At 47.0% G+C, this 16,353-nt stretch overlaps 1 protein-coding gene across 1 annotated transcript in view; it reads left to right on the top strand.

Annotated features, from left to right (window-relative positions):
* The window catches only part of RP1 (RP1 axonemal microtubule associated), a 668,735-nt gene that overhangs the window by 165,374 nt on the left and 487,008 nt on the right, over positions 1-16,353 (top strand). Inside the window, exons 15-16 of the mRNA XM_088469748.1 lie at positions 8,170-8,382; positions 10,856-11,033. Coding sequence (XP_088325874.1) covers positions 8,170-8,382; positions 10,856-11,033 — 391 coding nt within the window. The remainder of the gene's footprint in view (positions 1-8,169; positions 8,383-10,855; positions 11,034-16,353) is intronic.

The following is a 16,353-nucleotide window of genomic DNA, read 5'->3' as shown; positions in this document are numbered from 1 at the left end:
CATGTTTGTGGAATCATGTTGGCATGGTCCTTCGTCAACCAGTTCTTGATTTGTTGTTTTTGGTTTGTTTTTGTTTGGTATGTGTTGTATTTGAGATTATCACTGTGTGTTTTTTTTGTGAGTGACCACTTTGATTTATCAGTTATGTTGTGAATAAATGTTTGTAGAGTGAAATGTTCTTCCTTTTTTTGGACGTTACCAGCAAGTGTAACCAGGTTCACACACGGTACATTTGACTAAGGGGTAATCCAGTACTGTCGCCAGTTGAGCTAAAATGAAATATGTTTTCAGGTTCAAAACCCACACCAAAAGGAAGCCTGTACAATCATTTGGCTTTGTAAGATTGGCCTAAGCAGCTTGCACACCAACTAGGAACCTGTAAAATGTAGAAATATCTAATTGACACTACACCCAAAAAGGGAAATGACATTGTGACTGTTATGTGTTTCTTGTGGCTGTTTTACATACAAATACAAAACACAATCTTACTTTAAAAAAATGGAAATCCTTGCAGGAACAGTCTACTTATGTCAGGGTAAACAATCTTTGGGTTTGAAAAAACGAATTAGCCAGAACGTATGTTTGAAAAATACAATTTATTTTGAAAAAGAAAAACCAAAAATAAAACTATTGGCGAAGGATGCCAGACAGACGGTCAAGGGCCACGAGCACCCCAATTATATGTTGGCGCATCTGGGCCACACAGTCTTGTACTTCTTGACGATGCCTCTGTTCCTCTGTGGGTGAGAAAAGTGTGTGGATTAATACAACAATAGGGAAACCACATTAAAAATTAAAAAAAAAAACAAAATCACTCCAAAAAAAAAAAAAAACACAAAAAAAAAAAATGGGGGCTGCAAAAAATACAAGGCCTATGTACAAATTCCCCCAGGTGTGATATGTGTATGTTGAAATCAGCAGGAACAGGTAAAGGCAATCTGCTAAATCACCAAAAGTCGACCCAAAAACCCCGAATAAAGGAACGACACATGATTACATGCAAACAGTTTGTGCTTCAAAAAAAGGCGAAAGAAAAACATACCGGTTGACAAAACGGCAGCTCCGGAAGTCCCACCATCGTCCTCCTCGGAGGACCCTCCATTCCCCAAAGATCGGGGCAGGGTTATTACGGACTCCGGGGAGGGGGTAATTGGAAGAGGGGTGGTTGGAGGAGAGGGGGAAGTGGGACGGAGGGGAAGGAGGCCCGACATTTCCGGGAGAGGGTCTTGGAAGGCTGGGGAGGAGTGGGGAATAGGGGAATTATTGGGGGTGGAGTGTTGGCTGGGGGTTGGGGAGAGTGGGCGTGACCGCCGTTTGGCCGGACGGTGACGGCGTAGTCTTGGCTGTCCCCCTAAAAGATGTCAAACAAATTGTGGTTAGTTTCAGCACAAATCCTGGCCAAAAAACAATTTAAAATCACCCCCCACCAACAAAAAACATGCAAATATGAGGAGAATTAATAATTATGAAATAGAGGGAAAACATGGCCATGCAAATATGAGGAGAAGGAATAATTATGAAATAGAGGGAAAACATGGCCAGGCAAATATGAGGAGAATGAATAAATAGGACAGACATGAAAACATGCACACGCAGTTTGGGCCACAAAGACAAACATGAAAAACAAAATACATAAAACTTACTTTCTGAAATCTGCATGCGAAAGCATGCCAGCAAGCGGGGCGTTCGCCGTTGCAGGTCCGACCACCTGCGCTCCAGCTGGCCGATGTTGCGGCGTGAGCCGAAGGAGCGCAGGCGGGCCCGTGCCTCCGCATATGCGGAACGCTTCTGCCGGTTGGTGATGGGTGGAGGCTGGCTGGTGATACGCCTATCTATCACCTCCGTTAGCACCAGCAGCTCGCGCTTGGTGAATGCGGAGGCTCTCATGATGGCAATGGTGTTTTTCCTAAAAATCATTTTTGATAAAGTGGCCAAAAAATTTCTGATTGGCTAATGTATTTGGGAAATTAACAGGAGCAATTCTATTGGTTAGTGTATGAGTCATGTGTTCGACAGGGCCAGAAATCTCTTGAGAGTTATGATAGGCTTGATGCAGTGACATGCGTAAGCAAATTTAAATAAAGAAATGAACCCCGGGAAATATGCGGGGATCCAAAGCAATAGAACAATTGTTTAATTGTGGGTAACATGTTTTTGAGCAATAAAAGCGAATGTTTAAGCCGTACGTATTCTGCGGGAAAACACAAACACGGACAAGAGTAAAGTTTCTTGCATTGTGTTGAAAAAAACAAAAACTAATTGATACATTGATTGGCATGATACGATTGATGGAGGTAGGCAGAATAAAGGAGCAGGTAATCGACATCTGACAAGGCCACTTCCGGTTTATACTTGTGCGTGCGTTCCCTTCAAGCCATTTCGGGGATGTACGCTCGCTATTTCGCACGCTCGTTAGTTAGAGGAGGGGTCGTCAGAGTTTGGGGAGGATTTTTAGATGCGTTCGAAAATACGAGCGAGCCCTTGAATTTAAATATTTTTGTACGTACGCCGAACGTACGTTCGCCCGCTTGCGAGTGGGTCTGAATCAGGCCCTATATTCCCTACCACATGCGCACACACACAGGTTAATTTTTGTGGGGAACCAATTAACCTACCAGTATATTTTTGGAGTGTGGGAGGAAACCGGAGCACCCGGAGGAAACCCACGCAAGCACAGGGAGAATATACAAACTCCACACAGTAAGGGCCATGGTGGGAATTGAACCCATGACCTCATTGCTGTGAGGCAGTAACGCTAACCATTACACCGTCTGTGCTGATAATTTACACCTCCTAACCCACCACAGCCCCCTGATAATTTACACCTCCTAACCCACCTCAGCCCCCTGATAATTTACACCTCCTAACCCACCTCAGCCCCCTGATAATTTACACCACCTCAGCCCCCTGATAATTTACACCACCTCACCCCCCTGATAATTTACACCTCCTAACCCACCTCAGCCCCCTGATAATTTACACCTCCTAACCCCCCCTGATAATTTACACCTCCTAACCCCCCCTGATAATTTACACCTCCTAACCCACCACAGCCCCCTGATAATTTACACCTCCTAACCCACCTCAGCCCCCTGATAATTTACACCTCCTAACCCACCTCAGCCCCCTGATAATTTACACCACCTCACCCCCTGATAATTTACACCTCCTAACCCACCTCAGCCCCCTGATAATTTACACCTCCTAACCCCCCCTGATAATTTACACCTCCTAACCCACCACAGCCCCCTGATAATTTACACCTCCTCACCCCCCCCTGATAATTTACACCTCCTAGCCCACCACAGCCCCCTGATAATTTACACCTCCTAACCCACCTCAGCCCCCTGATAATTTACACCTCCTAACCCACCTCAGCTCCCTGATAATTTACACCTCCTCATCCCCCTGATAATTTACCCCTCCTAACCCACATTACCACATAGCATGAATACATAGCCATCCTTTGGTACTTACCTGCATTTGCTGCACTGTAGGAAGCTCTGTCTTCCTGGACCCTCACCCACCAGAAGCTGAGTGCAAGGGAGAAGGACAGTCCTTGCAGAGCAGAAGGGGGTGGGGACTGGATGGGGGCGGGGAGTTGGACCCTCACAGTGCTGAGAATATTTCAGGCACAGCAGTAGGGGGCGGGGATTGGAAGGGGGCAGGGAGATGGGATCTCAAGGTGTTTGCTTGTGTCATGAGTACATGCCAGGAACAGCAGGAGGGGTGGGGACTCCGGGAGGGGGCGGGGAGAAGAGACCTCTTCTATCCCTGGCAGTGCAGACACAGTGCATACTAGCAGTGGCATAACTAGGGGGGTCTGGCAGGGTGCGTGCCCTGGGCGCCGTGGGACCGGCGGCGCGGGGGGGGCGCCGGCGGCCACGGTCCTGCCCGCCCTAGTTAGCCATCAGTGTAGCGCCGACCGCAGTGAGTGCGGTCAGCACTACACATTTACACAGGACCGGCGCTAGGCTTCCAGCGCCGGTCCTGTGCTGCACAGCTGAGCCAGTTCCCTCCCCCTGAGCGCTTGCCCAATAGTGCTAGGAGGCGGGCTCAGGCTGTGCATAACACACGCATCGCCGCAAGCGCTGGTGGCGATGCGTGTGTTAAACAGCAGCCAATGAGAGTCAGATAGACTCTCATTGACTGCTGCAGCACCCACTGCAAGAGCCGGGCTTCCGTCTGGCTCCTGCAGTGAGTAATGGGACAGACGTCATGACATCATGATGTCTCTCCCATAATGCTGAGCGTGCAAGCCCAGGAGGACTGGCGGGTGGCGGCAGCAGGAGCGGTGTCGCGGTCCGGAGCAGCAGCATGGATTCAGGTAAGTATATTTTTATATATATATTTTTTAAACCTGTCTGCACTGCTGGGTGCACAAAGGGGGAGGGGGGTGGCTACTACTGGGGGGACCTCTACTGGGGGTGGGGGCACAACGGGGAGGGGTGGCTACTACTGGGGGCACCATTATTGGGAGGACCTCTACTGGGGGGGCTACTACTGGGGGCACTTAATCGGGAGGGGGAACCTCTACTGGGGACTACTACTTGGGGGATGAACTACCACTGGGGGCATTAGAAAAGGGGCCTACTACTAGAGGCACTGCACTGGGGGGACCACTACTGGGGGCAATAATAGGAAGGGCCACTACAGAGGGCACTGGATAGGGGGGATCACTACTGGGTGCCTGCATAAGGGGGACCACTACTGGGAAAACTGCATGGGGGAGCTACTGCTGGGTGCACTATATAAAGGGCACTGCATAAGGGGATACCACTACTGGGCGCACTGCATTGTGGGGACTGCTACTGGGGGCACTGCATAAGGGGGAACACTACATGGGGCACTGCATTTGGTGGGGGCACTACTGTGGGTACTGAGTAAGGGGAACTAATTGGGGGCTGTATAAGAGGGACCACTACTGGGGATACTGTATAGGGGGCACTACTATGGGCCTGCATAAGAGGGACCACAACTGCATACTGGGGGTACTGTATAAGGGGTACTACTGGGGTTAAGTTGCATATGGATAGGAATGTTCAGTGTGAAAATAAAGGGGTGTGTCATGTTGACATGCCCCATTTTTAAGTGACCACGCCCATTTTTTTGCCGCAGTCGCCTTTGGCGCGCGCACTTCGGGGGGGGGCTCCCTTTTCAAATTTGCCCTGGGCTCCAAATACCCTAGTTACGCCACTGCATACTAGGATTCAGAGGAAGTATATGTCACTGACAGTGAGTGACACATTGGATAGGATGGGCTGCATGCAGAGACATGCTCAGCACAGGTGGTGACTGCACTTAAGTGGAGCAGCCAGTGATGTAGCCTCTGCGGCCCACAAATATTGTACCAGCCTGGGACAGTGGACTCACTGTCCCTGGCAGAGAGGGAGGCATGCGCACTGAGCAGGCAGCCATTCAGATAGGAAGTAACCAGTACAGTTACCAACCTGGCTCCCTGCCAGGCCTGCGAATCGATCAGCAGGGGTTTGAACTGTGTAAATAGCTCAGGCTCGGGCGCGCTTCTCTGCAGTGAGACAGGCGCAGCGGCAGCTGTAACAGAAGACTCAGCAGCAACTTACCCCCGCGGCCATACCAATCACCGCCACTTCCTCACCCCTCTGGGTGGGTGGTGCTTTAATAGGCTGGCCTCTCTTCTCGCGAGAGCAGGGGCGCCAAGAGGGGGGGGAGCGGGTACAGATTACCGGGGCCCTGGCTTCCTGAGGGGCCCGACGGAGGCCCGGGTCCGGTGCCACTCCCCCTCCCTCACAGCAGCAAAGCACACAGCGTGTGCTGAGCTGCAGTGGAGACTGCTCGTGACTGCTGAGCAGCAGCCACAGCAGTTTCCTATGCCTGTGGGGGGGAGTGATCACACTGATCGCGCCCCCCCTGGCTTTGAGCAGGGCTGAGGGGGCCCAGAGCGCCCCCTCCCCAGCGCGTAGCACCGCTTCGCGGCGCTGCAAATCTTTTTCTTTGGGGGGGAGGGGGCATGGCCACGCCTCCCGCGATTAGGCCATGCCCCCATTACCCGGGGCCGCCGCGGCTCTCAGCGGGCCTGCGCGAGAGAGGCTCAGCTGCGGCCAGGCACTAACAGACAGGCTGCCTGTGTAAAACAGTCTGTACAGGACAGGAGACGGGTGATGCAGGTCGAGGGGCAGGACCTCAATTGAAAAGCGGCCCCACAATCAATCGGCCCACCGGGATTCTTCCCGCAGTAAGTAACGGCTAATCCGCCCCTGCCTACACAGTCTAAACAAACTCTCTCCTTATTCATCACTGAAATAGTACACCAGACAAATTAGCTAATGCAGGGAGGTTATCACTTCACTACAACTGCAGTTATCCCCTGCCTAGCTCTCAGCAGTATTATGAGAAAGACAGCTAACTGCTAGCTCAGCTCATGGTGTAAGAGATGTACTATTGACAAATAGACTGTCCACATTTAAGTATAAGCCTGTTTATAGGCAGCCAAACTAGTCTAAAGGGATCCGTTCAGAGCTCAGTTACTTATGGAAAGATCTAGGAGAGATATTTATATACAATTTATAGCACAGTAGCAGAGTCTCGTGATTGCAAGAAAGACTGATACAATACGTGACTGCAGAAGGTTAATTGATGAATAATTAGTGCTATTACCAAGCGGCTGTGTATATTTACCGTCTTCTATTCAGCAGCACCAACCATACAAAATAACTAGTTATATGAAAACCTCTCTCTATTCCAACTATCTTCCCTAGCAACTGGAAAATATAGAGAGCAAAACCTCTCTAACCATATTAATAGTCTGCACCCTGAGCAAAAGACTATATATAAGATAAACGACAAAACATAAATTCAGATATAGGTGTAATTGCCACAAGTATTGGAATTGCATCAAAAGATTTCCCAAAAACTTGTCTTTATTGACTGTGATTACCTCAGTGTCATCTTGTAAGATAGGAGGACTGTTAAAACTATATTATTACAACTCAACTTTGGAACTTAGAGGAGTGAGTGACAGAGGGGTAGATGTATTATAGTGGCACTTAATGTGCCGCTTTATCGCTTCTTGCTTCGCCTCTTTACCGAGACGAAGCAGGAAGCACTACCGATGATATGTATAAACATCTCATCGGCTGGAGCGGGGGAGCAATAACTCCCCCCTCTGACGCTACCCGCTAGAGACCGCACTAGGCTGATGCGCTGTGTCTCAGTCCTGGCCGGCTTCACTGAGCATGCGTGGGATCTCGAGATCCCAGTGTGCAGCCTGGAGCTGACAGCGCTGTCCATGCTGTGGGTATAGGGCAACGCCAAGCTGTAGGTGTCGATGGTGACAGCTACAGCAGGCCGAACAGTCAGGTGTTCTGACCATTCATACATGGCCCAGGCTATTGCAGCTGCTATCTTGTACCACCAAACCCCCGATCATACAGAAGCGGTATCAGCGCACAAAACATGCGCTGATACCTCATCTGAGCTTCTTACATCTCCCCCAGTGTATTATACTTTAAAGCTTTAAGGGTAGTTGCAATTTAGTAACTGATAGACGAATAGTTGTATATATTGATGTATGTTAATCCACATGTACGAATTAATCACATATGTTCACTGTGTATTATGGTTATCCTATGCTAATAGCCAACTGTAAAACATAAGTATGTTGCAATTCTAACTAGAACCTTGCTCTACAGTTTGCAAAAATTGGAGCAGTATAATAAAATACTTAAACGTTTGCGTGGATCTCACTTAGATAATAAGACATATCCTATATTGATACTGTAAACATATATACATAAGCAAAGACAATTTATTGTTTAATGATATTGTAACCCTATCTTATATTTACCTTCTGGGGGTGTTCCCAAGCCCATTCCGTGGAAGGGGTAAGAGATAAAATAAAGGATTAATATTGGTGTAGCAATACAGGGAAAGAGTTTATCCCCGCTACATGTAACTGAGTAACATGCATGTAATATTCAATATTCTGTACATGCACTGAACAATATGTTCTACATTTACTGTACATAATAAACAGATATTTATCACATATTTTATGGATATAATTTGGTTGAACTTATCACTGTTTTACAGTTTCTATTCTGTAGCAGAGAATATTGAGTGGTATATGAATAGCATTCAATAATAGAAGAGGTTGCATTTATCTTTACTTCTTTTTGTTTTATCTGTAAGGGAGTTTTCCACAGTGGGGCTATAATTTTACTGTCCACCAGCTGGAGCCAGGCATTATGCCTGAGACGTGACGGTATCCTCAGTGGCGCAGGAAAGCAGAATGTGGATTCATACTGGAGGGTGCATAAAATAGGACCTGCAGTCTGTATGTTCGAAAGTATAACACGGCCCAGAATGTTTCTGCAGATAAAAAATGGCAGTTGTAATGGAGAAGTGAGTATTTTTCTCTAATATAATAAACACTATGGCGGGATTGGACTCTGCGTGCTGTGCTGCTAATCATCACGTGATGCTCGGTTGCACTCATATTTCATTATTATCGAGGGCTGACATCTCATGTTTTCTTACATGCCTCTATGGGGTGCAATGTTGATGGCTGTAAAGTGGTGTTCCAGAATAGTACATCGCGGCCATCTCGCAAAACTGAACTGGTCCCTGTATGCAAAAAATATAATTAATTCACTTTAAACAATTTGCACAACTTTGGACATTTTATTATTTTTCTAATTTTACAAATTACAAAGCTACTGAACCCCATCTGCTAGTGTACTGAGACATAACACAGAACTATGCTGTCAGAACATCTACACTTAGAAATCCACAATCTTACTCTATGGAGCCATAGTACTGTTCTTACGATCTGCCAACACACTGCTACTTAGCTCAAACACACTTTACACTGCTGCTGTGCTGAGCCATAGCCAACAGCTACAGAGGGTTTTTTTAGGAACACAATACACTACTACTGTACTGAGTTGCAAAAGATAGATTAGGTTAGGTTACAATAAATTGAGATTGCTTTCTTTAGAAAAAGAAATACCTTAGAGCTGACTTTATTAATATGTATAATTATATTTATAATATGTATATATGTATAAATTTCACACAAAAGAATAGTGTAGCCACTCATTAGTTCAAATCAGAATATCTTTTATTCTTGATAAAATAATTGTAAACTGTATAAAAAATTGCACACATGATTTGATAAAAAGGTGTTATGGTAATGCCACTTTAGAAGAGGTGGAACTAGATCCTGTCAAAATCCTTCTAGGTGTGAGCATGATGACAAGGACTTCAACCATGGCAGTTAGATATGGCACCAAAACTCTATGCGTTTCGTTCCTTCAAGGGACTACTTCATGGGTATATATCAAAGTCTCAAAACTATGATGAATGGAAACAATATTGCATAAAATGAGTCTCAAGGTTACATTCTTTAAACAAGTTGTAACTTGAAAACTCTTCAAAGTTGAGTAAACATGGGGTACAAAGTATGTCAGCCAGCTGCAGGGATCACTAGCCTTCACCAGGAGCAGATAGGGCAAAGCCCCAAATCTTGCAAAAAAAGTAATCAATTTTCCCAGAGGGCTTTATGCCTTTCATAAATAGACCCTTGATTGCCTTACAAGAAATGGTATCTGTAGCTTTGCTTAGATGAGTACATTATGGACGTAATGGACCAAAGGAATATACTAAATGCCATTTTTGGTGTCAGAAGGAATTTTTTCCCCTTCTATGAGGCAATTGTCACTGGGAGTTTTGTTTTTCCTTCCTATGGGGTAGCAAATTATATTTTATAAAAGGTTGAACTCGATGAGCTTGTCTTACCTTCTTTCAACCTTACCAACTATGTAAATATGAAATCCTGGAAAATGTCTCCTTGAGTATAGGGCAACAAAACAAAGCCTGGGATTGGTAGTTCCATACATTGAAGTGACTGTAAAAAAAACATAGAAATATATAAGATTATTTTACATTAAAGACTAACCCATGCCATTGTATACATCTTTTTATCTCCCACCTAAATCTCCCACCTAAATCCATAGGGCTTCCTGTCTTCTATACATAGCCATCTTCATCTTCAGGTTTAGTCCATCTTCTTCTTATAATCTTTCCTGCATGGATTATTTAAATTAAATATATAAAACCCTTAGGAAACGATGTACGACCTGCTCCAGAAGCATATGCTGAAACACGAATGACAGTTTGAGCAGCAAGTTAACTGTAGACATAGGGCCTCATTCATAAACAAGTTTTATCATTCACAACGAGTGATAAAACTCATTTCCTATGATAATGGTGATCCAGCCAATCAGTTCCCAACTGTCATCTGTTTGAAAAATGACAGTTGGGAGCTGATTGGCTGGAGCACCATTTATCATATGCAACCAGTTTTATCACTCATTGTGAGTGATAAAACTCGTTGATAAATGAGGCCCTTAATGTTTTGGGAAACACACTGCACAATGCGATGTATTTCTGTAACAACTTAGCTCTTTACATGAACAGCAGCAACGAAAGCGCCACATGTCAGCCTGTGCAAAACAATAAAAGTAATGTGAACAGTGAACACACCTTTAGTGCAATCCTCTACTATCATTCTTCAACATTTTGTATTTAATATCTTAATTTCCAAATTAAAAAAAAACTAAATTGTGTAGACACTTACTGGACTCTAATCCTTGTGTAGGACAACTCAGTATAGCAAGAGGAATATTTGATACCACTGTAACATTTTATGTTATGTGTAAAAACACATATAAGTCAGAAAACCCTGTAAACATCTTGCAAAATCACCTCAATTAAACCAGTGTGACACACGTTAGTGTTTTAAAAGAGGAAATTCATGTACAAGGCATGATGACATTGTTCTGATGTGACTAATCTGTGGTTCTATGTATATTAGGGCACAGGGGATGATTACTGTCATTTCAAAGTGGAAAAAAACTATGAAAATGGATCTGTGACTTTGGAAAGTGTAAGGAGTAAAGGGATATATATCGGACAGTTGTCCAGTGGATTTGCCAAGCCAATGATACACACAGGAGAGAAGAACATTGTGTTTTACCCACAAGTCATCAAGTGTAAGTATTCTCAGCCATGCTCCAGAACTGTACAGACTTTTTACCTGAAGAACAAACTGAAACAACATTGCAGATTAATGGGCATATTTATCACAATCTGCATTTTTAACGCAGATGTGATAAATATTTATGACTAAATTTAAAATGTGAAAATGTACATTTTCACACAAATTTAGCATCAACTTCTGCCGGGAGACAAGCTACAATAGAAATTGAGGGAGAAGCAGCATTTATCTGCTGTGGTCCTTATATGTTAAATCTGGGGGATCCTTAATATTTGTTGGTACCAGACGAAAATGGGTGATCTCGGATATCCTGCAAATTTGGCCTGATATAGAGGATCACGCAGTGTCGATGCCGCACGCAGTTGGCCTATGTTGTGAGTCTGTGTATGCTTCCGATTCACACCAAGCATGCCTCCCAATGGTTACCGCAGGGTGACGTGTAACAAATTTGGATGCAAGAGCTATGGATTTCAGTGGGCATTCCTAGGAGGTAACAGGGATGGTTAGGCAGACACGGGCGTGCTGTTAAAGACACGATAGCGCTGACACGGGACGTCATGTTCAAATGTAAAAATTTCCAATGCTATTGGGCTGGTGCAAACTTTGGGCCTGATTCAGAGCCACTCGCTATTTGCGGTCGTTCGTTCTAAAACAAGGGGTGGCTATTCAAATGAACCGTTCGCTCTTTGCGGTCTGTTCACTCCTCTAGGTCTGAACGAGCGAACAAAACTTGCGGTCGTTTTTTGAAAAAATACGCCCCCTGGCTGCTCGCATCCTACGTCATGTCCGCTATTTATTAGATTAATCGAGTACATCGACCAGGGTATGAACTGCTCGCTATTCTTGGGGTTGGTTTTTGCTACCACAATTTTGCGAGCAGTTCTGGCTATAAAATAACCCAGTGACGTGGTCAATGATGCTGCTGTTTTAATTATGCACACCCATAAAACGCCCGTTTTTTCCTTTAAGCACGCTTGCGTTCTTATCTCCACTCCCCGTTTTCGAGCACCTTCCCCTGTTACCACCCACATACGCCTACTCCTGTCACTCAAATTATCAGGCATTCGCTATTGTGCGAGCACATGAATTTCGACTGCACTGACTGGTTCGCGCATGCGTATAACGATCCGTACGCATGCGCAGTTGGGCAAACATCGCTCGGAACGAACGAGCGGCCGCTTACGAGCGGCTCTGAATCAGGCCCTTTGATTGTGTTACCGATGGTGACTTACCAAGACAAATTAGTGCCAATGCAAGTTGGAATCCCAGTATGAACAGAATCGGCCGCAGCATTAGCATAGAGAGACGCAGGCGCGACTGAGGCAAGACTCAGCCATGGCAGCGTCTGTGTCCTCTTCAGAATCAGATGCATAAATATATTCTATATAATGTTGTCATTCATGATCACTGACCAACAACACATCACTTATGATGATATTTCCAAGACAAAATTGGAGAGCCAAGAAAGAAACATTTTTAAATCAAAAGTATGTGACGTGATTGACTATTAGTTTGTTATTGGAGTGTTGCTGACTTCCGAGGCGTATCACTGCCCAGAAGCCTATAATCCTGACGTCCAGATCTGTGTGACTTTCATACAATTACATATTGACTCCTGCACTCATGGCCCGCTCCGGGGACAGTGGCAGGTGGGGAGTTTGACTGGGGCAGTACACCTGTCAAACCGTAACGCAGGTGTCCTAAGGCGAGCTCAGGGAGGACAGAAACCTCCCATGGAGCAGAAGGGCAAAACACTCAGCTACTGAGCTGAAACACACAACTATACTACTCATCATAAAATGCAGGTACAATGTACATAATATATACATAGCACTAATTTTAGAGAGCAGCAGCAAGCTGCTACTGAGCCCCAGCCCACAGCCACGAAGCAGTTACACAGCACACACTTACTGTAAAGATCCCCATCAAACAACTACAGAGCTGCTACACAATATACAGCTACAAACAGGGTTGAAATGGCCCACAGGGGTAAAGGGGAAATTCCCGGTGGGCTGTACTGCCTGCAATGTGAATTATCTATTGTTACTCTATTACAGGGTCAGTTACAGTACCTGGTAGAGCAGGAACATGGTTGAGTAGACCATACACTGTAGCATCCATGTAGTCTGCAGGCTCTGGGGTCTATTCATAGAGTAGTTAATTGCCCTGCTTAGCTGAAAACAGGGCTTTTCACTGATTTCAGTAATTCATAGAGGGCAGTGGCGGAACTCCCGGAGTCAATGGAGTCATTTGCCACCGTGCGTCAGCCCTAAAGGGGGTACCTGGCTCCATTGTCCACGGGAGCTGCATGGAGAAGGAGCGCCGCTGATCGGCGCTCCACCTCCATTGGCGTAACTACGGAGGGTGCAAGGGGTGCGCCCTCCAATTGCCAGGCGCCCGCTGAGTGTGTTAGCAGCGGGCGCCCGGCTCCTATTCAAACCCCCTGTGGCAGCCGGAGGACGGAGCTCCCTCCGTCCTCTGGGTCCCGCAGTGTACTATGGGAGTGACGTCATAACGTCACCCCCATAGTGCCGAGGAGCGGACGCCGGGGATGGACGGCAGCAGCACTGGAGCGGGGATAAAGGTAAGTGTTTGTTTGATATTTTTTTGTGTGTGTGCGCGCGTGCGGTGGGGGCCATCACTACTGGGGGCAACTACAGGGGCTCACTACTGAGGGCAACTACAGGGTGCTCACTACTGGGAGCAACTACAGGGGCCTCACTACTGGGGGTAACTACAGGGGCCTCACTACTGGGGGTAACTACAGGGGCCTACTACAGGGGGTAACTACAGGGGCCTACTACTGGGGGCAACTACAGGGGCTCACTACTGGGGGCAACTACAGGGTGCTCACTACTGGGGCAACTACAGGGTGCTCACTACTGGGGCAACTACAGGGGCCTCACTACTGGGGGCAACTACTGGGGGCTCACTACTGGGGGCAACTACAGGGGCCTCACTACTGGGGGCAACTACAGGGGGCTCACTACTGGGGGCAACTACAAGGGGCTCACTACTGGGGGCAACTAATGGGGGCTCACTACTGGAGGTACTGCATAGGGGGACCATTACTGGGGAGCACTACATAGGCGGACCACTACTGGGGGCATTATATAAAATGAACTGCATAAGGGGGGCGGCGGCAGCTGGGGCTGGCATAGGTGGTGGGGGGTGGTACATTTTAGTTTGGGGGGGCACCAACATTTATCTTGCCTCCGGGCACCTGGGATGAAGTTACGCCACTGATAAAGGGGGTTACCATGGAGAAGGTTATTCCTTCTCCAGCGGCACCCCCACTTCGGTATTAATCGCATCACCATACTTTTGTATGGTGAGTGTAATTCATAGAAGAACGGAAAGCTGAGCTGCGTACAGATCATGCCATCTCAGGATAGAGTAATCTGTACTACAAACTGAACAGAGCAGGGAAGTCGCATACTTTCCTGCTCTCTGCATGGTACCCGGTGCTGGCTCCTCCTTTTTGCCCAGCATCCTTTGCAGTAGGTCTGACCTGACCCGCTGCTATCAGACGCCGGCGCATGCACAGTGAGAAGGAGACATATCGGGCTCCCAATATGTCTGTCTTCTCACTGCTTCCCAGGATCACAGAGGGGCCGGACACAGTACGAAGACGCTGGACAGTTAAGTCTACATGAATGTCTACTAAACATCACTATATATCAAATTGATGTGATACGATAGTGATATTTTTTGTTAGCCACTTCATGTTCTATAATGGTTGGCCAAGACTCTGTGGTGGCTGACCACACCCCTTAAGCATGGACCCCTACTGCTGCCTTCCCTACACAGGTGTAACACATACAACATAGAGCTACAGAGTATAGCTACAGAGATGCTACACAACACATAGCGGCTGAGCCACAACATACAGCTACAGAGGTGTAACACACACAACATACAGCTACAGAGGTGTAACACAACATACAGCTACAGAGCCTCATCACACAGCAACAGAGGAGCAATACAACACACTACAACTAGACCCTAACACACAGCTCCAAAGGTTGAGCACAATACACAGCTTCTGAGCCCCATCACACATCTACAGATGGGGCCATAACTATGGCTGTGTGACCAGTGCTGCTGCACAGATGGCAGTGCTCTGTAGGTGGCACTGTCGCTTCCCCATGGCTGTTGCTTCTGGCTAGCATGGGGCTTGGTACGGCAGCTTGCAATCAGTATCACTGCTGCCCATAGTGTCCTTTGGTCTTGAAGATGCTCCAGACACAGCTGCACTTCTGTTGGTTGGCAGCCCCATCCCCTATGTGTAAAGTCACGTCAGTGGCGTAAGGTCATCCCAGATACCCGGAGGCAAATTATCATTTGGGCGCTCCCCCTCCCCCCCCCCCCCGAATATGTGACAATGTTTCTATTAGGTCTACTTACTAAAGTAAATTTGCAAGATATCCACCAAAAACACCCTACAGATTTATAGAATACCCCGAATGTATCTGCATTCCAGAGACTGGCCCCGGTAGCTAACACTATCTCACTGTGGCATTAGCTGTTGTTGCCTATGGGCTACAGATCACAAAAAATACCAGGAGAGGGATCCATAACATCCGTCCCTGGCACTTTCTACTCAGACAACTCATGCACAGTAGTGCTGAAGGAGAAGTGAAGGGTTTGCATTAGAGATGTGTATAGATCCCCTTCAGTTAATGTGCCTGGAACACATGTAAAGGGGTTGGGTACAAGATGCCCGCTGGCGGGATCCCAGCGTTCAGAATCCCATCCCGACAGGGTTAGCATACCAACACTTGTTGGTCGGTATGCTAACCCTCCCCCTCTCCCTACCCTAAACCTAACCCTCTCTCTTTGGTGCCTAAACTGAACTTCCCCCTCTAGTGCCTGAACCTAATCTCCCCCTCGCCACACCCAGGGGCATCTTAAGAGAGGAGGGGGCCCTTGTGCACTTCCCGTGCGGGGCTCCCTCCTCTCTCCCCGGTGGCTGGCAGCTGACTGATGTGGCTGGCCAGCCACTGGAGCATTAGTAGACTCCGGGCACTAGAGTGTAGTGGCTGTTATTTTCCGGTGTTCTGAGCAGCACTGACACCCGACGTGGGACCATGGACAGGTAAGTTTAAAATAATATGGGTGCAGGGTGTGCGGTGCGGGGCCCCCCTGGATCCTGGGGTCGGTGTTCCCCGCACACACTGCACCCATTATAGATACGCCACTGCCTGCACCCTAAACCTAACCCTACCCCATAAGAGTCTATGCCTAACCCTTCCCCTAATGCCTAATCCTCCCACCCAACCTCGCTACTTACCGTCAGTGTCCCGGCAGGCAGG

The sequence above is a fragment of the Taudactylus pleione genome, unplaced genomic scaffold, assembly GCF_031769625.1.
Source record: "Taudactylus pleione unplaced genomic scaffold, aTauple2 ptg000093l, whole genome shotgun sequence".
In the NCBI taxonomy this organism is placed as follows: domain Eukaryota; kingdom Metazoa; phylum Chordata; class Amphibia; order Anura; family Myobatrachidae; genus Taudactylus; species Taudactylus pleione.
This window is presented reverse-complemented; position numbering and strand designations above follow the sequence as displayed.